The sequence below is a fragment of the Macaca thibetana genome, chromosome 5, assembly GCF_024542745.1.
Source record: "Macaca thibetana thibetana isolate TM-01 chromosome 5, ASM2454274v1, whole genome shotgun sequence".
NCBI lineage: Eukaryota > Metazoa > Chordata > Mammalia > Primates > Cercopithecidae > Macaca > Macaca thibetana.
This window is the reverse complement of record NC_065582.1, coordinates 120,462,427-120,486,785: the sequence shown is the minus strand read 5'-3', so window position 1 is coordinate 120,486,785 and position 24,359 is coordinate 120,462,427. Positions and strand designations below refer to the sequence as shown.

General features: G+C 33.8%; 1 protein-coding gene across 1 annotated transcript in view; it reads left to right on the top strand.

Annotated features, from left to right (window-relative positions):
• Positions 1 to 206: 206 nt before the first annotated feature.
• Positions 207 to 24,359, top strand: part of LOC126955162 (transmembrane protease serine 11F) — a 75,599-nt gene continuing 51,446 nt past the window's right edge. The window contains exon 1 of the mRNA XM_050791450.1: positions 207 to 287. Coding sequence (XP_050647407.1) covers positions 277 to 287 — 11 coding nt within the window. The 5' untranslated portion in view covers positions 207 to 276. The remainder of the gene's footprint in view (positions 288 to 24,359) is intronic.

The window sequence follows — 24,359 nt, the reverse complement described above, 5'->3', positions numbered from 1 at the left end:
GAATCATCACAAGTTGCACATTCTGAGCCCTCTACTACTTGGAGCTTCTCTATGCGGATACTGACAATTACTTCCCTGTGTGGAGCCAGCTGGCACAAAATTGATCATGTTCTTGTTCTTATCAGGCTAGAAGACTGCATACTTCACTCAGTAAACCTGTCAAACTTGTTTCCTTTCTTGTTGCCAGTGACTGTCATTATTTTGCAGCCTCCCAGTCCTAACCTGCTGATACAGATCAGATGGTGACTGAATAGAAGCTGCCCTAGTCCTGGGTTCATGATGTACGCGTAAGTATTCAGCTTTTCTCAGTAAAGGTTATCAGTGGGGACAGAGGTTTACAATTCCTGAGACAGGTAGTACAAATGTTGGCTGGTGGAGATTGATTTAAACATTAGAGTTTTAATGTGTGTTATTGTATTTATACTAAAGTTCTATTGTTGTTGTTTTTAAATATCAGAATTTTTTTGAACAACAGAGGCCAGTGTGGTGTTTTTTTGTTTCTAAATAAAAGAAATGGAAGTGATATGAGGTAATAAGTTAACTATATTAATATTTAAAACATTTAGAAAAACCTATACTTCAAAGAATAAAGTGTTTAATATAGCCCATTTAGTTACTTTTCCATGTTCCATAGCATAATATACATTTTTATCATATGTTGCTTATTGAAGTATATTCTGGGAAAATTAAATACAAATTTAAGAGGAGAGTCCATTAAAATTTTTATTTGTTTAACTCTAATAGAAAGTATGATAGCAGTGAGGTTATTGTATATATCATGAGTGAAATGATTACAATTAAAATACTCATATGTAAAAAGTTATCAAATTAACAAAATCTAGACTCTGTGTCATAATTGAACTCCAAAATAATAGATCAATTATTGAATTTAAGGTAAATAAATTTGTATTATATATTTATGTTAGGTAATATTCAGGCTATAGTTTTATAGACTTCAAAAGGAATAATTGGTATTTGATGAAGGATTTCATTCAAACTGTGCTAAGTCTAGCCTTGTTTCTTAAAAAGGTTCTTGATCTTTCTACAGACACAGATTTCCTACGTGTTCTGCACTGACTGATGTTTCCAACTTAATCATGATTTTGTGATAATTTTAATCGTTCAGTCATTTGATTTTGTCTTCAATTAACCTAAATACTTAAAGCCTGTAGGCTCTGGCACTCTTAAATGATGAGTGTTCCTGCCCTTCCTAATTTACTTTCAAATGACAGCATGAGCCTGAGGAAGATTGTCCATTTCATGCATAAATCTCCCATATAGACCCCGTCATGATAGCATAATATAGCATATTATCTGTACTTCTTACTAAATACAACAAAGAATATTTCTTATTTATCAAGATAAAGACAGAATAAGATAAATTTTACAGTAGAAAAACTTTTATATTTAACTATCATTCATATAAATATGATATGCTCAAAATTTCTGTAAAAAATTAGCAAACATTTTGAAGTTCTCTTATTTTAAGTTATTTCAGAATTCTTCAGTATGTGTTTTCTATCAGCCTGGTTCTCCTCTTCCCAACTTATGGCATCATCTCTAAACACTCACTTTTCCACCCTGAAAATATCATTACAACATGAAATTTCTATATTGAAGCCTCATCAGCTTTGATCCAGAGTTTATTAGAGTTCTGAGGATTTTTTTGTTTTATTTTTAAGTTGACATATAATAATTCTACATATTTATGGGCTACAGTATAGTGCTATTTCAATACCTGTAATACATAGTAATCAGATCAGAGCAATTAGCGTATTCATCATCTCAAACATTTATTATTCTGAGGCTTTAAAATATTCTTGCTAAATTAGATTTCAAATCAGATCTGCTTTTAAAACAAATATTCTGTCAAAAAATATAGATTGTGTATAAAGATAAGAAGCTTAGACAGTGGGTTTATTGAATTCATTAGTAAAGGTATTTTGCCCAAGGGATCTAGTCTCAAAGAATGAATTAGTCAGATAGACTATAGCTTCTTAGCAAAAGCCCTGTCTTTCTCATTTTGGTGAAGTAGAAAGAGTACCAGCATTTAGATGTGTTCAAGATCCAACTTTGGACTCACTTGTCTGGTACTTCTCAAGACCTCACATTTATCTGTGAAATGTGGGGAAGGTTTATAAGTAAATGAATGAGGGGAGGGATTGTCACCATTAATGGGCCTTGAAGTAATATTTGTGGATAGCTAAAAGCAATTTTTGGTTTATTGGTTTATTCTTTGGTTTATTTTGGTATTATTCATTTGTTGTTGGTATATTTAAACTGTAATAAAATAAGATTTGTATTAATTTTGTTATTTTTTTCTATATCTTAAGTATTCGTATAAATATTATATTATGGATATATGATTCAGATTCAGATTCAGATATATGAGTATGTGCACCAGGCCATGATGTTGAAGATTTCTAACTGTGGGTTATGGTCAAAAATATTTTTTAAAACACTGCGTTAGATAGCCCTGGAGTCTTTTTGAATGCTTAATTCTATGATTTCAAAGAGTTAATAGCTAGTTAATATGGAGAACATATTAGCATTCTTAAGGCACTAGAGAACTGTTTAAATTATCCCACATTGTAGGTTATTTAAGTGTTTTTCACGGGTCCCTGTGTTTGGTGCCCTCTGCAAGTGAGGCAGAGATAAGAGAGATGCTTATCTTTGTGATGAGGCAAATCAATAAGCCACATTCTGATGGCACATTGTGATCAATGGGAAAAAACAAATACTGACATGCTGCTATAGGGGTGCACATTCAATTTCATAAAAGCTTCTTTGAATACGTAATAACTGTGTTTAGTTTTTGAAAGCAAGCAGAATTAGTAGTAGGAGAAAGATGGTATTCTGAGTTGAGAGAACATAGCCCTTGCAAGGGTCATGAGACTTGAGATACATTCACAAACAGATGTTGGAAGTTGTTAGATAAAGCTGAAGTGATCATTCTGACTATGAAGGGCCTTTTGCACCAGGTTAAATTTCCATACTACAAAATAAAAGTTGATTTAAGCAAGAGGAAAAAATGATAATGCAATTTAGAACCATTGGAGTATACCAGGGCAGCTTGGTGGTGCTATTGTCACTTTTTGCAGAACTAAATGAAGGGTGTGGCAGAGAGACTGCCTATGTATTTGTTGTTTCCTCTGCCTAAAATGAATGTTCTTCCTGACATTTAGTGAGACCCCATGGTCTTCCTTCAAGATATAACAAAGTTGCTGTGAAATTTTTCTCCTACCTTCACATCTTAATTGTTCCTGAAGTACAGCTGCCCTGTCTTCAAACATATGTAACGCATTGTGTATACTTCTGTTGGCACTCCTCTATTTGTATGCTAATTTGTTTTCATTTATATGTCTCTGCTTAAACAGAGGGCTCCATCCCTTTTTTGTTAGTGCCAAACACATTGCCTGTCACACTGTAAACTCTCAACATTTGTACATTGACTTATGATTACATATGGCTAAAACCAAAGAACAGATACTGAGGAAAGAGGAAAGGTTAGGAGTAAATGAAAATTTCAAGGTTTACTGTTTATTATGTGTCTATGTATGCACATAGCTTACGTATCTTCTTAAAGAAGGCCTGTGAGATAATTTGAGATTCAGTAATTCAGAAAGTAAGTACAAAGCTGAAAATTAGAGAGAGTGTACTTTAAGTAAACTTAAGTTGTGGTGCTGATAGAGATTTATTGTTGAAGAGATAAAAACATCAGATAGATACTTATAGACTAGATTTTAAAGTTTCATTTATTCATTGATACAACAAATACTTAATTTAGCTTATAGTATACTAGTAGCACATTATACACATATGTATATATCTACATATGTTATATGTAGACATATGTGTTGTGTATATATATCCTGTGTGTGTATACACATATAAGATGCATATAAACAAATACACACATACACACATATATGAATAAAATAAACAGAATCTCTACTTTTATGGTGTTTATAACACCGTAGGAGGAAGAGGAGGAAACACGATAAATAAGCAAATATATATGAATTATGACTTTGACAAGTATAAGGTAAACATTTTGTACTTTTTCCAAAAAAGGTTGCTAATTCACTTTATTTCTTTAATGGCTAGCTTTTTAGAAAGTAGATCTCCAGTTTATGTAACATTTTACTGCCTATTTTTGTTTATCTGCTGGAAAATGAAAGCTAAATTTCTGAAATTCATTTTGAAAACATTAAATACTGACATAGCTTCCCATTGCACTTAAAGAAGTCTTGGGAAGATCTAAGTAGGACCTCTTAACTCTATAAAACAAATGTAGGAAGACAGCATGGAAACCAGATCTTGACCAAGAAGATAAGTCTGTGTTGCTTTAAGCAGTTATTTGCAGTAGTCTTTAAAAAAGGATATTGTGTCTTTGGAGTGTGGGACTGGGTGTGTTAGGGTAGTGAATGGATATTTAGGGACAAATAGCAAGAAACTTTTTATATGCTTGGATCATACAAGCATTATAAGGGTTCAATATTTATTATGAAGCATTGTCAACTTAGCATTTCAGGAACATTTATATTCAAAATCCAGATTCAAAACTAAATTCAAAGAACAGTCATATTCAAAATCCAGGTTCAAAACTCAATTCAAGGAACATTCATATTCAAAATCCAGGTGTTAAACTCAATTCAAAGACAAATCAGAGATATTTGCATGTGCTGTTTCAGATTCTGTGTATTATATTTTCTTCCAGTATCATATATGACTAAACTTTGACTCTTAAGTAATTTTCTGTAGTTGGTCATTATTTAAAATGTATTATTGACTTGTCTTTAATTTTTTTGCAAAGTTAGAAAATTTTATAATTAATTGATTACTGCTTAAAATTTGAATGTAGAGTATTCTGAAGAATTCAACAATTTATATAGCATTATTATTAGTTGATGGGAGCAGCCCACATATTCAGTACTTTATATAAAATAAAAATAATTTAAAATATAGCTATAAAAATATTTAGTATAATCTACAAGTGGGAACCATATGAAATTGCCCCATTTGTAGGTTAAAAAAACCATTGAATACAGGCAATTTCATATGGTTCAAGTTTATGGAGTCTTTTCCTGGTCTTATTTTATTTTTTGTAGAATATAATATATGGAATGATCAATGCAGCATTCAGAATTCATGATTTTCAAACTAAGTATCAAGGATTGAAAAGTCTTTTGTACTAGGTAAAAAAAAAAAACAAAAGCTGGTTTAGATACTTAGAATGTCAAACTACTTTGAAGACACATTCCAACAGGTAAGATAAGATAAAAGCAAGCTGGCAAGCATTCACTTCTGAAAATAGAAAAAAAAACCAAACAACTCAGTGCAAAACAGAGTGTAGGGTGTGTCTAGATACTATTGTAAGCAAAAAGAAAAAAACAAAATCTAGTTAATCGTTTGATTTACAAGGTACCAAAAAACTTGCCTTAACTCTTACATCTACTACTCTTATGCCCACCGACAGACTGTGGTATTTGCTTTGCACTGCTTGTTTTTATAATTAGGCAAATAAACCTGAACAGGCAGAAGGACCCCAAATGAATGAGGCCTTTAGTGTATTACACTGATGTCAAATAACAAGAGAATCAATGAATCAATACAAACTAAAATAACCTACAGCTTCATCTTTTTCTGTAAGACTGCAGTTTCCACTCAGTTGCCCGAGTTTTGCTCTGTCATGATCGCTGCTCATTGCAACCTCTGCCTCCCAGGCTCAAACAATAATCCTCCCACTTCAGCTTCCGGAGTAGCTGGGACCACAGGTGCACACCACCACGCACAGCTAATTTTTTGTATTTTTGGTGGAGATGGGGTTTTTCTCGATCTCCTGAGCTCAGAAGTGCTGGGATTATAGGTATGAGGCACCATGCCCTTGGCCCCTACAGCTTTATCTTGATAAAGTTTTTTTTTTTTTAGATGAAGTCTCACCCTGTCGCCCAGGCTGAAATGCCGTGGTACAGTCTCAGCTCATTGCAACCTTCGTCACTCGGGTTCAAGTGATTCTCCTGCTTTAGACTCCTGAGTAACTGGGATTACAGGCGTGCACTATCACTCCTGGCTAATTTTTGTATTTTTAGTAGAGACGGAGTTTCGCCATATTGGCCACGCTGGTCTCGAACTCCTGACCTCAGGTGATCTACCTGCCTCAGCCTCCCAAAGTGCTAGGATTACAGGCATAAGCCACCATACCTGATCTTGATAAAGGTTTTTAACAATAGATTCAATATAAGTTATTTATGATACTGCTATCTTTAAATTCATTATTTCAGTCATATGTATAGACTTGAATAGATTGTAGAGGCTTGTTAAGGATTGAGTTTGCCATATTAGCATAGACACCACCTTGAAACCACGTCAACAGTGTCATCTACCTCTCCTCTCTAGCAAATCAGTGAGACATTTCCTGTCCTACTGTGGCCCTACTGCCTACCTTCCCCTCCCTTTTATCATTCATTCTTCCGTAATCATCTTGCTTTGTGGTGGTTAGTAGGCCCAGATTATACTTTAATTTCCAATCTCAAACTTCAGTTACTTTGGATGGTACTTGGCCATGATTTCTGCTGGGTAAAGGAAAGATCAATTTATTTTGTTTCATAGCTTGTATATCATATCACTTTAAAAATTATTAACTCATGGGATGTTGTGGTTGGGCTCTTGGGATATTATCAGGTAAAAATGGTTGAGACAAGCACCTTCACTTTTTCACAGAATGGGCAGAATCTTTTTCAGTAAAGTTAACTCAAGAAATGTATCCTCTTTAGATGATATAGACTTAGATTTCTTGACTTTCATGATTTATTTTTTTGGGCAACTAATTCTTGCTTAGGACTGCTCTTGTGTTCTTTACTTTTTGATCTAATAAGAGCAGCAAGACTTTAGTCAGTGTGTACTACTTCTTAAAAACTGCCAAAATCATTAATTTCTTCTCATTTTAATTCATTTAGCTGCTTAGCTACCATATTTCTCCTACTGACAACAGCTTTTAGAAGAACGTGAAACATTACTTATAATGAAACTGTGGCAACACAGAAGATAATGGATTATTAGCTGCTCTCTTCTTTTGTATTGTGGGGATTTATTTACCCTGACTCTCTTAGGGCATTATCTGGAAATCTGAATGGCTAAGATAGACTTGCAGTTCATTATCAAGGAACATAGTAAAGGCAACTGTGACTATGTTCTTATCTCACTACCCAACTTGAACAAACTGAAGTAGGTATTTCTGAAAATGGTAAGTCAGAGTACAGACTAAAGCGTCATTCTAACATTCCCTCAAAAACATTTTTTTAAAGTGGATTAGGAATTCAGGCAGCATTAATGTGCATATGTCTAAACTAATAAAAATAAAGTGTTCTATATTCATGATTGCCTTTCTGGAAGTAATTTTTTTTTTTTTTTTTTTTTTTTTTGAGACGGAGTCTCGCGCTGTGTCACCCAGGCTGGAACTGGAAGTAATTTAGTAAATGTTAAGTAAGATGAAGTTTTTCATTCAACAGGCATGTATTAGGAGTTGTTCTAGATAGATGCCTGGTAGTGGTTTATCTGCTTGAATTATGTGTTATCTGTGCATTAGAATAAATGACATAAACATTATTTAGAATGGAATCTACCTATTAGAATTGCATTTTCTTTGATTCATATGCTAATATTGAGAAAACTATTTTTTCATTAATAATGTTTAACTGCTTAGGAGAAAATACATGAAAGCTAGATTCCAAATCCCTCTGTATACTTAATGAAATATTGGTATTATCGTTCATACAGCCATGAAATAAGCTTTTTTTTTTCTGGCTGTAATTATTTTTCAGTATTTTATCTGTAGCCAGATACAGTACTATAATAAATTAATGGATTTTCATGCAAATAGAGAAGTAAATTTCTATTGATCTACTTATGGAAATAAAAGTAAGGTCTATCATATGAAATTCAATAATAGAATTTTAGGTATTCTTACACAGACAAAGCTTAATACTTACATTGTTTTAACTATACACACGGTTTGTAAGGTATTTTTCGTTTAAAGCTCAACAGTTAAAATGTAATTATTCTGTGTTATCCTATACTATATCGTATATCTTTTAAAACATCTTGAGAATTAGGTGACTTTATAATAACAATTAGGTCTTAATGTATCACTTAATACATACTCAAATCTTCAAAAATAAAAAAAAGTGGTTATTTAAAAATTATAAATCTTAGGAAATAGCATTTGGGTTGTTTTTTGAGTTAATTGGGCAATGATAAGGCCACTTGGCATTAGAGGGGAGCATTCCAAGAATGAGAAGCTCTCAAAGGTCTTCGTATGCAGCACTCTAATGTACTCATTACCTCTTTCACACATGGCCCTTTAGAAATGTGACAGGCAAATTCTGGGACATGTTAATTTTGTTTATTTAATATGCAGATTATATTAGCTGTGAACATTGCTGATCACATCTCTCTAGGACAATTATATCTTAATCATAGCTCCTCCCCCTGAACTGGATTGCAAAATACCACTGAAATACAAATATTTAAATCAATCATACAGGAAGTTAAGTGAAGAACACTGGCTGCTTATTGAAAACAACTGTGTTTTAAAATTTATTTTTATGTATTTAGCTACTTATTTTGCCAGAAACTGCATAGCCATAGCACATTATGTTTAGCCTCCATGATATATATATATAAAAGATAAAATAAAACTGGTGTTTATTATAAATTGAAATGTATTATCATTAATATAACTTTGAATAGGAAACAAAATATTGAATTATTTCTAGGAATAGCATACCAAAAATATTCAACATCAACAAGTAATATAACATATTTTTCAGAAGAGAGTGTACTGGACAATTTATGAATTCTTTTTTTTTTAATTTTTAATTTAATTTTATTTTTTTGAGATGGAGTCTGGCTCTGTCGCCCAGGCTGGAGTGCAGTGGCATGATCTCGGCTCACTGCAAGCTCCGCCTCCCGGGTTCATGCCATTCTCCCACCTCAGTCTCCCGTGTAGCTGGGACTACAGGCGCCCACCACCAAACCCAGCTAATTTTTTTTTTTTTTGTATTTTTAGTAGAGACGGGATTTCACCGTGTTAGCCAGGATGGTCTTGATCTCCTGACCTCGTGATCCACCCGTTCTTTTTCAGTCACAATTTTAATTCTGCTTTTGTCTCCTTAGATGTTTTCCCATACTCAGTCACAAGTAACAGAATTTGATTCCTCAAGAAACATTTTACGGGCTCTTAGATGTGGGTGGTTAAAATTATTTTGGTTGAAACAATTGAAATTGAGTTTTAAAAAACACAATTAATTGAGAGGCCATTGAGATATCTCATAGAGCAAAAAAAAAGAATAGACCTAAGAAGTATGGATCCAGCCAACTGGTGTGGAGCATATAGAAGGGGAGGTGAGACTTAATACATGCACACCCTGAAGATATTGCAGTTTCTGTTCCAGACCACTGCAATAAATATCACAATAGTGAGTGCTACAAATTTTTTACATATCCCAGTGCATGTAAAAGTTATGTTTATACTATACTGTGGTCTATTAAATGTGCAAAAACATTATATCTAAAAGAAGCACATACCTTAATGAAAAATACTTTATTGATGAAAGAAATGCTAACAATCATTGGAGCCTTCAGTGAGTTGTAATCTTTATTATGCAGGTGAGGATCTTGCCTTAGTATTCATGGCTGCTAACTAGTCATGGTGGTGATTGCTGAAAGTTGATGTGCTGTGACAATTTCTTAAAATAAGACAATGAAACTTGTTTCATCAATTGACTCTTTCTTTCAGTAAAGATTTCTCTGTAGCATGTGATGCTGTTTGATAGCATTTTGCTTAGAGTAGAACATTTTTTCAAAGCTGGAGTCAGTCCTCTGAAATTCTGCCACTGCTTTATCAACTAAGCATACATATTATTCTAAATCCTTTCTTTTCATATCAACAGTGTTCACAACATTTCACCAGGAATAGTTTCTATCTCAAAAAACCACTTTCTTTGTTCATCCATAAGAAGCAACTCTTCATCTGTTCAAGTTTTATCATGAGATTGCAGCATTTGAGTCATGTCTTCAGGTTCCACTTCTAAATCTAGTTATCTTGCTTTATCCATTACATCTGCAGTTACTTCCTCCACTAAAGTTTTGAACCCCTCAAAATTATCCATGAGGGTTGGAATCAATTTCTTCCAAATTCCTGTTAATTTTGATATTTTCACCTTCCCTCCATGAATCACAGATGTTCTTAGTGGCATCTAGAATAGTAAATCCTTCCCAGAAGGCTTTCAGTTACTACTATGAGAGCTATAGTCTTATCAATTTATTTCTTAAATAACAATACTTGAAAGTCATAATTCCCCTTGATCCATGGGCTGCAGAATAGACTGCTGTTAGCAGGCATGAAAACAACATTGATCTTCAGAGCTCTGGGATGACCAGATATGCATCGTCTATGATCAGTAATATTTTGAAAGGAATCTCTCTTTTTTTGGAGCAACAGTGGGCTTAAAATATTTGGTAAACCATGCTGTAAACAGATGTTCTGTCATCAGGCTTTGTTGTTCCGTCTATAGAGCACAGGCAAAGTGGATTTAGCATAATTTTTAAGGGCCCTAGAATTTTTGGAATGGAAATGAGTGTCGGCTTCAACCTCAAGTCACCAGCTGTATTAGCTCCTAACAAGAGAGTCAGCCTGTATTTGAAGCTAGGCATTGACTTTTCCCCTCTAGCTATGAAAGTTGCCTACATTGAAAGTCTATTATTTAGTTCACCCACCTTTATCAGGTATCTTAAGTAACCTTCTGGATAACTTGCTGAAGATTCTACATCAACACTTACTGCTTTGCCTTGCACTCTTATGTTATGAAAATGGTTTCTTTCCTTAAGTCTCATGAACTAACTTCTGCTTGCTTCAGAATTTTTGTCTGCAGCTTCCTCACCTCTCTCATCCTTTATAGAATGAAAGAATTAGAGTTAGGGCCTTGCTTTGGATTAGACTTTGACCTTAACACATGTTATATGTGGCTGGTTTGAGCTTCTATCTAGCCCACAAAACTTACTCCGTATCAGTAATAAGTCTGTTCTACTTTCTTATCATTTGTTTATTCACTGAAATAACACTTTTAATTTACTCAAAACTGTTTCTTTGCATAACTTGGCTGTTTGGTACAAGAGGCCTAGCTTTCAGCCTGTCTTACCTTTCAACGTGACTTTTTCATTAAGCTTAATTATTTCTAGCTTTTGATTTAAAGTGTGAGATGTGCAACTCATCCTTTTACTTTCACCCTAATTAGATGATCCTTCAGGTATTCATTTAAATGTTCTCAGAAAAACCTTCCCTGACCCCTTACTCTAGATAAGATTTCCTTGTTATAGACATATAAGAGCACCTTTCATTTCTGTTACCATTTTTTATTATGTTAATGGTTTACATATACATTTTTTAATATTTGTATTTCCCCCAGCCTATAAACTCCTTGAGTATCTATGATTAACCATTTCACCTTCAGCCAGCAAAAAATTTCAGTAAGTATTTTTTGAATGAATTAAGAAATCTCAGAATTACTTACCAAGCATATGACTAAAGACTTGTTTTCAAAGAATTGCTAGAAATATATTGTAATTAGTATACCAAGCATATGTAATAGGTGCTTTAAATTGCATAAAATATACAGGAAGTGTCTCTCTTTGGTGGGTTATAGTATTTTTTAAAAAATGTTTTGGTATACATGTAATAGAAAAGTCCTTGTTTGAACTATCAAAACTTGTGTTATAATAGAGTTTGAATTAAAACCTTTCTTGAAGTTTCAGATAAAAAGCCTTCCATATTTTTGGAAGATTCTTGAAGCTATGGGAATTAATGTTTAAGTATGTGTATTCATTTGGGTGTTTTCAATTGCAATTAATTAAAACTTCAGCCCCACGCTGGTTGGTGTTAACAATAGGAAAAATTATTATTTAATATACTAGTAATACCAAAAGCTGGGCTGTTCTCAGTGATATTTGATCCAACCCCTCAAATGTGTGATATGAGACCCTGGTTATTTCTGTGTTTCTACTTTGGTATTCTTTGTGAGTCCACATTCTCCTCAGGTTAGTTTCTCTTATCGCTTGCTTCTCATAGAGTTATAGCAGTCTCAGGTGTCACATCAGGACACAACAATATTCAGAGAAAACAATAAGGAGTTATCTCTCAGTTTGTCTTATTTTAGAAGAAAAGAAGTCTTTCTCAACAATTTCCCAACTGTCCCTCACATATCACTGGCTAGAGTTGAATTGCATGTCCATTTTTGAACAGCCCTTAGCCACAGAGATGGAATTATCATGATTGAGACTAACTACCTGGGTGTGAAATATATGTAGGAATGTGTTTTAAGGGGATTTTGCCGAAGAATCAGTGGTAATTAATAGTTATTTTTATAATTCAGTGAGCTGACAGTTGAGAACTTGGAGCCAACCCTAGCCCAAAGGGTTTCTCAGTGGAGACACCCAACTTTCTATTCAACCTAACAACCATCCTAACAGACGTGAGGTGATATTTCATTGTTGTTTTGACTTGAATTTTCCTGATGATTAGGAATGTTGTTCACCTTCTCATAAACCTGTTGTCCATTTGTATGTCTTCTTTGATGGAATGTCTATTCAGGTCATTTGACCATTTTTAAACTAGATTACTTGGTCTTTTGCTATTGAGTTTTTGGAGTTCCTTATAAACTTTGGATATTAACTTTTTATCAGGTACGTGGTTTGCAAATATTTTCTCCCATTTTGTAGACCACCTTTTAATTTTTTAATTGATTCCTTGACTGTGCAGAAGCTTTTTAGTTTAATGTAATCCCCTTGTCTGTTTTTGCTTTTGCTGCCTTTGCTTTTGTTGTCGTGTCATATCCAATAAATCATTGCCATGTCTAATATTTAGAAGCTTGGTCCCTATATTTTCTTCTAAGAATTTGAATGTTTCAGTTTTATATTTAAGTTTTCAATCCATTTCAAGTTTATTTTTATGAATGGAGTGAAATAGGGCCCAATTTTATTTTTCTACATGTGGATGTTTAGTTTCCCTAATACTCTTTATTGAGGACACTATCTTTTATCCACTGTGTATTCTTGGTACCCTTGGAAAATATCAGTTGGCATAGATGCATCAGTTTATTTCTGGGTTCCTTCTTCTGTTGCGTTGGTCTATATGTCTGATTTTATGCCAATACCATATTGTTTTGATTACTATAGCTTTGTAGTATACTGTGAAATCAGGGAGTGTGGTACCTCTAGCATTGTTATTCTTGTTCAAAATTGCGTTGCCTATTTGGGGTCTTTTGTGAGTCCAGATGAATTTTAGGACTTTTTTTTTTTCTTTTCTATGAAAAACGCCATTGAGATTTTCACGGGATTGCATTGAATCTGTAGATTGCTTTGGGTAGTATGGGCATTTTAATAATACTCGTTTTTTCAATCTATGAACATGGAATGTCCTTCCGTTTATCTGTGCATTTTTTAATGTTTAACTTCATTTCTCCCAAACCAGTTTCTAAAGTGGAGGTACCATTTTGCCTTCCCAACACCAACATATGAATATTCTAGTTATTTTCCCTTAGGAAAAAAACAAAAACTTTAGCCATTCTAATAGGTGTGTATTTCCTATCTACCAAATATTTTCTACTTCAAGGACAAAAATATTTTCTTCTCTATTTTCTAAGTTTTATAACTGTAGGATTTTTTTTTTTTTTTGAGAAAGAAAGAAACAATTCTAAAGTTGTTATTTAAGAACAAATGACCTAGAAAAGCCAAAATAATTTTGAGAATAAAAAGCTAAAGGACTCACATTTTGTGATTGATAGTTGATTCTTGCTGAGAATATATAGTTAAACTTATAAAGAATTGTCAAATTAACAAGATTAACTTTTCTAATTAAGCATAATATATCTTTATCAATTTTTAAGGTTTTATTTGATTTTTCATAAATGCTTTAAATTTTTTCCATTTAAATATTTTACAAATTTTGTTAGATTCACAGATAATTATTTCATAGTTTTCAGTGCTATTGTATATGTTACTGCTTTTACAATTTCAGTACCTATTTGTTCAATGCTTATATATGGAAATAGTTTGATTTTTATGTATGACCTTCACTCTGTAATTTTTGCAAACATACATATTAGTCTCTTTATGGCAGATTCTCAAGGATTTTCTTTATAGTATGTTAATAAAAGCAATTTTTTGCTTTATTGCAGTGGCTAGGACTTCCAATACAAATAGGAGTAATAAGAGCAGACATCCTTGCTCTGTTCCGAGCTTTAAAAGAAAGCATTCAGTCTCGCCACTGTATACATTAGCTATAGGATTTCCTTAGAAGAGCTTTATATACTTGGGAAACTTTTCTTCTATCCCTAGCTTGTTGAAAGCTCTCTTCTTCTCCTTCTCCTTCTCCTTCTCCTTCTTTTTCTTCTTCCTCTTCCTCTTCTTCTTTCTTCTTCTTCTTCTTTCTTCTTCTTCTTTTAATAATGAATTAAGGTTAAGTTTTTTTCAGATGCTTTCTCTGAATACATTGAGATGATCCTATAGGAGTGTTTTTGTTTCTGTTTTGTTTTTTGGTCTGTAAATACTATGAGTTATACTGATTGGTTTCCAAATTTTGAGCTAACTTTGTAGTTCTAAGATAAACCTCACTTGTTTTTATATAATATCGGTTTTAGGTACTCTTGAATTCCATTTTTTAAAGATTTTTACTTCTTGTTTTGAGGGGTTTTCGTCTGATTTTTTTTTCCAGTTCCCTTTAGGAAATTCTAACTTGTCTGATTTTTAAAAATAATGTCTTTGGTTTTGTTATCAGGATATGCTGGATTCATTATAAAAATTTGGAAGCATTTCTTTTTTTTCTATTTTCTGGCAGAATCTGTTATTTTCTGGCAAAATCTGTTTAAATTGATGTTATTATTTTTAGATATGTACTTTTCAGACATTTGTATCTTCCTGAATGAGCTTTGAAAGTTTTTGTATTTCAAAAAGATTTATCCATTTTACTACATGAGCAAATTTATTGGCATGTTACTCATAGCATTTATTTATCATTCTTTTATGTTTAATAGTTCTGTGGTAATATCTTCCTTCTCATTCCTAGTGTTACAAATTTGTGCCTTCTTTTTTCTGAATAATTCTATGGGGCTTACCAATTTTTATATATCTTTATAATGAACTGACTTGTTTCTATTGACTTCTCTACTGTTTTCAATTTCATTAGTTTCTTTATTATTTCCTTTTTTCTGCTTTTATTTGGTTTACTTTGATCAGCTTTTTCCCAGTGTCTTAAGGTAGGGCTGATTATTGTTTTCTTATTTTCTTTTTCTTTTCTTTTTTTTCTTTTTTTTTTTTTTTTTTTTTTTTTGAGACGGAGTCTCCCTCTGTCGCCCAGGCTAGAGTGCAGTGGCGCCATCTCGGCTCACTGCAAGCTCCACCTCCCGGGTTCCCGCCGTTCTCCTCCCTCAGCCTCCCGAGTAGCTGGGACTACAGGCGCCCGCCACCATGCCCGGCTAATTTTTTGTATTTTTTTTAGTACAGACGGGGTTTCACCGTGTTAGCCAGGATGGTCTCGATCTCCTGACCTCGTGATTCGCCCGCCTCGGCCTCTCAAAGTGCTGGGATTACAGGCGTGAGCCACCGTGCCCGGCCATTTTCTTATTTTCTAATTAAGAATTTTAATCTATAAATTTCCCCCAATTATTGCCTTATGTGCATCTCACCAATTTTTTTATGTTTTCATTTAAAACAAAATATTTTTAAGTTTTTTGTACTTCTTTTTAATTCCTAGGTCATTTAGAAGCTTGTTGTTTAATTTCATAATATTTGGGGATTTTCCAGATATCTTTCTGTTATCAACTTGTGGTTCAATTCTTTTAAAATCGAAGAACATACTTTAAAAGATTTATTTTTTAAAATTTGTTGAGGTGTGTTTATGAACCAAATTGTGCTCTTTTTTTAATTAATTTTGTATATGCAGTGGGAGATAATGTGTATTATGTTGTTGTTGGGTGGAGTGTTCTATAAATATCAACTAGGTCAAGCTGATTGATAATGTTGCTAATAGATACATTTCTTTATCAATTTTTGTCTACTTTATCAGATAGTGAGAGAAGAGCGTTGATGTCTTAAACTGTAATGTGGATTTGTGTACTTTTCCTCTTCATTATAACAGTATTTGCTTCAAGTACTTTGCAGCTCTGTGGTTAGTCGCATACACATTTACGGATTGTTTTAACATTTGTTATGTTGATGAATTGACCCCTTTATATAATTATCATCTTTCTTTAGTTCTTGGCAAAACCCTTGATTTAAAGTTGATTTTGTGTGATATTAAAACAGACATACTTCTTTTTGTTGTGATTCACTTTACTGCACTTCATGGGTATTGCATTTTGTTTTCTTTACATTTTTCATTTTACAGTAGGCAGTCAAGAAAAGCCAAGCCATATCTTCAGTAATTCACATAGATATTTTCTTGGCCAATATCCAATTTCATCACTCAGGTTCTACCTTCCACAAAACACTAGGACACAAAAACAATTCAGCCAAATTCTTTGCCACTTTATTACAAGAATAGCCTTTTCTCCATTGTCCAATAACATGTTTCTTATTTCTATCTGAGACATCACCAGAATCACCCTTTGTGGGACGATTTAATTTTTCTATAATCAAATAACATACTTTGTAAGATTTAATTTGTTTTAATTTGTTGAGGCATGTTTATGAACCAGATTATGCCCTTTTTTGATGAATTTTGCATATGCAGTATAAGCGAATGCATATTATATTGTTGTTGGGTGGAGTGTTCTATAAAAGTCACCTAGGTCAATATTTGTATAATATTAGAAAAATAAATATTTTAGAATTTTACTTTCTATGGAGCAAATTTTGCAGAGGGAAGATTTATTAATATTTTTAATCACATATTTAGGAACTCTGGAAAAGATATAGAGGAGAATGCTATATATTCTGCCCTTTAGGAAACTGTAAACTAAGAGAAGGTATAATTATTAACATAAAAGAATATTGTAGATTGCAATGTCTATATTACTAACTCAACAATGTTTATTAAACACCACTAAGGCTCAGGTACTCTGCTAGACACTGGAGTTACAGCAACAAGCAAAATAGGTACTATTCATACTCTATGGAGTTTACTGTCTAGCTGGGTAAAAATGATATTAGAATCAATACAAATAATATTTGATTATTTATTGATGTATTATTAGTAGTATTTTTTAGAGGCAGGAGTCTCACTACATAGGCTGTACTGTAATTCTTGGGCTCAATCAAATTATATTTTTATTATTAATTTAAGGTTGGAAAAGTATTGGGCACTATAGGAACATAAGCTTAACAGAGAGAGCACAACAAATAACAGAAAAATATTAGCCCCAAATAGGTTTGGCATTAGTAAAATGACATCACTTTTAAGTAGGGATTCAGAAAGGGTCCATGGAGATGTAACAGTTAAGCTGGATCTTGAAGAGTGAATAGGATTTGAGTGTAGGGAGGTAGGAAAAAAACAGTGCCAATGGGGGGGGGGCACAGCTTGAGCAGGATCAGTTAAGTGTGGGGGCATGTTCAAAGGCTCAAGAAAGTTCAGTAGGGAAGCTAGACTCACTGAACTTGAAACGCCAGTGAAAATAATAAATGCTTGATTGAAAAGGTATGAGTTCATGCTATGGAGTGTGGGCTTGATTCAGTAGACAGTAGGTAGAAGAAGACATTTGAGCAGAAGAGACAGTATCAAAGGCTTTCCAAAATATTTGAAATCACAGAGCATCTGATGGATTGCTGCAGAGAAATGTGGAAATAGGAAGAAGGGCTAAGACTCCATTGTGATAATTAAGTAAGCACATAATGAGATAGAACTTAGCCAAATCATTGGTTTTAGTTATCTATGGGTTAAATATCAAAGGAAGATTTATAGAGTACAGAAATAATTGAGAATTGGGAATCATAGTACTAAGTCAAAATCTTAGTTCCATTGCTTACCAAATTTACCTTGCCTAAATTAGTCTCTCTAGGCCTTAACTAATCATTAAATGAGGCTATTAAATAACTACTAAAAAGAATTGGGTAAATTTGAGATAAAATGTATCAACTGCCCACCACCATGCTGGCAGATAAATATTGAAATAACACAAATTTCATTTCCCCCTCAAGATGGCATTTGGAGAGTTTCATTGAAATAATTATAGTTTCAAGTTGACGAATAATAATAATTGTAATAGTTTCCTTTCATAGCCTATTACCTGTCAGACGTTGTGCTAAGCACTTAATTTATTATCCCTAAACCTCACTACAGTCCAGAAATTTAAGGCCATTATCACCATTTTTCAGGTGAAGAAACTGAAGGATATAAAGAGCATATATAGTTAGTAAGTGGTAGAATCAGCTGCTGTCTACAAGTATTGGGGCATCTGTTTCATGGCTTTTTTTTTTTTTTAAATACAGTAGGCAAAGATGTCTGAGTTGTCATAGGAGTAGTCAAAAGTTTTGGAAGGACTGTTTATTAAGAGATTCAGTGCATGAGAAAGAATCATTTTGGAAATATAAAACTGAGATGGGTGAAGATTGTGAAAGTAGATGCATAAGGTCCAACTGGGAAGAGTAGACTAGACAAGTCACATAGAAAAGGGAACAATACTGAGATTTAGTTATGTTACATCATCATGCTTAATGCTATATGGAATTTGTATAAAAACAGTCTCTAATTGGTGGACTTCAGTCCAAATAAGGCATGAAAGAAAATGAGATTGAAATTTATCATGGCCTTGTTTATTTTGAAAGGACTTAGTACCACGGTTTTGAAGAATGGTTAAAGAGTTGTACTGTCCATTCCCATCCTTGGAATTTTATTTTTAAAGACTGGAAAGTCAAGAAAGCAGAAAAACATTTCACTAAAGTGAGAACAGAAATAAAGTGGTCATACTGAAGAAGAACAAAGACATTTGGATTTGATTATTCCTACGCATTTAGTGTTTTAAAATAAAAATCAGTGAGCAGATAGCATTTTAATAATAGCAATAATATTTATAGCACTTTTGACATGTTAAATATATTATCTCATTTTATTTTCACAAGGAATGTATCAAGTAGATACCATTATACCCATTTTGCAGATGAAAAAAACTGAGATACAAAAAGGTTCAGTATCTTGCCTAAAATCATACAGCTCATAAATGTCAGAGTTGGAACTTAAAATAGAACAGCTGGACTCCAGACTCTGTGCTTCTAACTAGTATGTTATACTCTCTCTCAACTTAAATCTCTCAAAACAAACTTTATACCTTTTAACTGCCCACAGAGCAGACCATAATTAAAGGCAGTCCAGTTTTGGTGATTTAATTTTACTCTGCCACATATCCATGGCTAAATGCTGGGGAGGAAGAGGTCTGAGTCTGTGGATTTTGCTGAGGTTCACAGTTTCCTTCATGCATCTAAAAATAGCATTTAAAATAAATATTGTATTTGTTCTCTATTGCTGCTTCTCACCACTGACATGTGAGTCTCATTCTGTGTGTCTGTGTGTATGTATGTGTAGTAAGGAAGGTCATTAACCTTAGTTAACCCATGTCATTAAGGAGATGTTATTAACCACAAGTATTCCCAGAAATGAAGGCTTTTTGGCAAGAAGTAGAGAGGACTGTGCCCAAACAGAATATCTAATGTGTATCTATGCTTCAGGTTGAATACAAATATGTTAAGACATGTGTAAGACATAAAAAGAATTTCCCCCCAAGGCTACTGCTGTGAGAATACTTGATCAGCACATAAATATTTATGCTGCACATAGAAGAGTGTACTGCATTTAATTTAAAGTTTTGTTGTTTACATTTCTTTAGTAGCAAGTATAATAGAATATTTAAATCCTCATCTTGATGTCATCAGTTATCTTATGGATTCACTTCACCAACTTCAAATTAATTGCCCAGTGTTTTCTTGTTTTAATGATGTTAAAAACAAACACAGAAATAAACCCAATGGAGGGTCATGTAGGATGATCATAAACTTTTGAATAATAGTAGTCATATGTTATTAAAGGATGTTTATACAGTCCTCACAAATAACTTCTCTTTTGCACTTAAACCCTTGGCCAACTCATCCTTGTTTTCTTTGTGTTACTAAGTTGAATATATAAACTTATTCAACATAAACTATTGGCTCTTTGTTTCAAATTTCGAGACACATTATTTAGGTGGTTGATTTAAAACAAAGCTAAACATTAAAGTCTGAACAAAAAAAGCAGACTTATAAAATTTTTAGGGAGCTGTACCTTCATCATTATATCCACCTGGTATATAATTCCTATTCATATTTCTTAATTTATAAAAGATATGTGGCAAATGCTTTCTCAGCATGACCCTAATTTTTCACCAAGGCAATAAGGGGATTTAACCCTCTGGTTTGGCCAATCAGTAGGAAGAACTGTAAATGTGTAAGTGATTTTATTTCTGTTACTGGAGTACCGGACCTTCTTTTGTTCACTAGAGAATACCCAGAGCCTAGAATAGTGTTAGGTTACATAGTAGGTGCTCAATTAGAACTTGTTGACTGAATTAGATATGACATACGGATTATATCCATTTTGAATGTTCTTAGGAAAATACAGTTAGTGTAGGAGATGCAAACTTTGGGAATGCATGCCTAAAAAGCATCATCAGGCTAAGTAAAGGTGAGGGGAGCTTTCTCAGGAAGTTAGAAGGAAAGGTTTTAAGAATAGGCTAGACAACATTATGGTAGGGTTCTGATAAAGTGGATGTTAGTATTGATGAATGAAGTGGAACAATTCTAAGTTAACTGTAAATTCTGTGATTCTGTCAGGTCCTGGGTAAAATAAAAAAAGAAATCCTTCAAATCCCTACCGCCATACTTACAAATACATTTGTACTACAGCTACTCTCAGAGGAAGCAGGTCCCTTTATCAAAGACTAACTTCTCTAGATCACAGCCTTTTCTACCTCTTCTGAAGCAATAATCTCTTCTGAGGACAGAGAGGAAATAAAAGGCATGCTGGTTCCTTATTTACACGTCAAAGCCTACCCAGGAGTTTTATATGTTGGAAAGATTTTATAGAGATGACATTAGAAAAATGAAGGTGTGCTCATTGGGTATATGGCAGGTAAAGGCTGGAGAACGGAATGCAAGAGACATCAGTAGGGACCGGGTGACAGATCTTGCTGCCCAGGGCTCCATCGTGGAGGATCTTCAGGATTTTACTGAAGCAATTGTAGTCAGTGTGAAATTCAGCAATTAATTCTTGCAAATGTATCTCAGGGGTCCCTTCCTGTGGGGAGATTACATACTGGCAGACTTCTGTACACCTTCTCCATCCCAGAACATCTTTGCTGTAAGTCTGTGTTATACACTAGAGTTCCATATAAGCATTAATTTGAGAACGATGTCACTACTTTCAAATGTTTCATATCCACTGGATTATCATTTTTCTCTGCACAGACTAAAGGCCTTGACATCCTCCTTAACTCTTCTCTTTCTCTCACGTTCTACAACCAATTCGTCAGCAAATTCTGTCAGCTATAACTTCACAATGTATTCTGAATCCAGTTATATGTTCTGATTTCCTTGTTGCTAGCATCCTACTCCAAGCAGCCATCATCTCAGACCAGAACTATTTCAAGGGTTCCCTAATCAGTTTCTCTGCTTCCACTTTTCACACCTTCGTTGCTGCCTTCCACCCAGTGTATTCTCCACAGGGTCATTCTTTTAAAAAGATCAGTCCCATCCACAGGGATCAAAACTCCAAAATCATTCTTTTTTTTTTTCTTTGAGACGGAGTCTCACTTTGTCTCCAGACTGGAGTGCAGTGGCACAATCTCAGTTCACTGCAGCCTCTGCCTCTCAGGTTAAAGTGATTCTTCTGCCTCAGCCTCCTGAGTAGCTGGGACTACAGGCAAGTGCTACCACACCCAGCTAATTTTTGTATTTTTAGTAGAGATGGGGTTTCACCATGTTCGCCAGGATGGTCTCGATCTCTTGACCTCATGATCCGCCTGCCTGGGCCTTTTAAAGTGCTGGGACCAAAATGGTTGTTATTGTGGCCTGCTGGGTTATGATGTGGTCTATAATGATCTCTGATTCCATCATCTTTCCTCTTCCACTTGCACACTGCCTACTGGCCACACTGACTTTCTGCTCTTCTGCAAATTCACCAACTCTGCTCCCACATCAGGGCCCTTGTAATGACTATTTCTTTTGCTGTATCATTTTCCCCTTAGATAGTTGCATGGCTCCGTCTTTCACCTTGTTAATGTCTCCAGTTAGATATCACCTTTGCAGAGTAATCTCCCCTGATCACATTAATCCTACCACCTCCATCACTGTACCCTCATTATTCTCTGTCCTCTTACTTGATATCTGACATTTGTGTATAGATTTGTTTATTGCACAAACTGTCTTTTCCATTGGGACACATAAAGGCAGTCTATATCCTTAGTACGGCCATAACCATATAACTAAATTAGTGTCTGGAACATAGTAGATGTCCAATGAACATGTACTAATTGAACATGAGCTAAATGAATGAATGAAATTTATTTTTATTAATACTATACTTGGCAGTTAAACTATAAAGTCTTCTTGAGGTAGAAAATGTGACCATTCTAATATAAGAAAACGGCATAAATTCTCCTTGTATTTGTATGAATGAAATTAAGTGACTAAGTATTGTTACTTGTGTAGCTGCTATCAGAGGTATAGTTGACCTTGCTGATACTGTAGCATGAGAGTAGTGCTTCCAAGATGGTAATAATGATTTTGAAACTCAGCTATAAAGAGAGATAGATCTTTTACTGAATCTAGAACTCAAAGGTCTGAAAAATGTTTTCAAAGAAAGTTTCAGAAAACTCATGAAATTATTATAACCAGTTTCTTTAAATGTCTTATATGTTTTACATTATATTCCATTATGTAAATAAGATTTAATATTTTCGCCCATGTACAGAGCTATTACACATTCCAATAAAGGAGCAGGGTGCTATGCAATTTCTGCCCACACTCCACAATTTCATTCTTCTTCATTGACTCTTTTGTCAAACCAGTCATTTCTAGCTGATAGGAAGCTAATTTTGATAACTAACTCATAGTTGTAACCACCCCATCACCCCAGTTTCCCCCCACTTTGCCAGTTCTTGATGCTTCTTAAGTCACTTATCATAATGACATTTATAGAATATGCCCTCGTATGTCTTTTGAGAAAACCAAGGACATTTTTTTGCAGTCCTCTGATTAGTGTTTCTTATCTTTGGAATTTTTATTGAGTCCAAAGCAAATTTTGCCTCATCATGAAAATACCAGTGTCATCACGACTTAGATGGCTGTATCATTTTAAGTGCTGCAACAACACAATTAGCTCCTCCTTTTTACTATCTGTCTCCCGTTGCCAGTGTTTCTGACTCATGCTTTCCAGTATTGCCAATAGACCTACCACAGAAACAGATCTCCCAAAGGGAATCCCACTGCCATCCACAGAACTAAATTGGACTCTTTTGACGTGTACTCCATTCCTGTGACTGTTCAAGTTTTATTTCTATTTAAATTACCAAAAGGCTTTAGTTACTGTGTTCTGTTTATTTGAATAGATTTTTTAAATGATATGGACAAATACGCTAGTTATTTTATATCTCATTACAACATTAATGTGACGTCACAACAATGTCATTTTATTTGGTGTCCACATTGAATTATTAATGGATAAAGCATTATCCCACAAGTTTTTTTTAACAGGTGTATCAGTTTTATTTTAAATATTCTGTGTTTGTTACCTTCAGTCTGTAGATTTTATTTTAATTCTGCTGAGTGGTTAATACCTTAAAGCAGTTAAAGTAGAGAATTGTGGCAGTAAATATTGACAGGTTTATATTCTTTATGTTTATGCTTCTAGACATCATTTTGTTCACTTTGCAAGAAATTCAGAAACATTTATTTTTATAAATTTTAAAGAAAAATAATATTAATGAGTAACTTTAACAGTAATTATACAGATTGCTCTGGAGAAAATGCAGAAATGTTCCTAACTATAAACTGTCAGGTCATCTGAAGAATTATATTTAAAGAAAAGACCAAAAACAGAACAAAACAAGGCCCTTTGCTTTAGGGACTGAAAGAAACAGGACTATCCACCAATTATTTACTGGTATTTATTATTTGTATTATTTTGGATTCTGACAAAGCCATGAAAGACTTTGATTCTTCATTTTACAGATGAGGTGATTGAAGTACAGAATTTAACTAGCTTGCTGATAGTAGCAGAGCCAGAATTAAACCCAGTCAACTTGTATTTATTTCAGTCATAAAAACCCATCACTAGTTTAGAG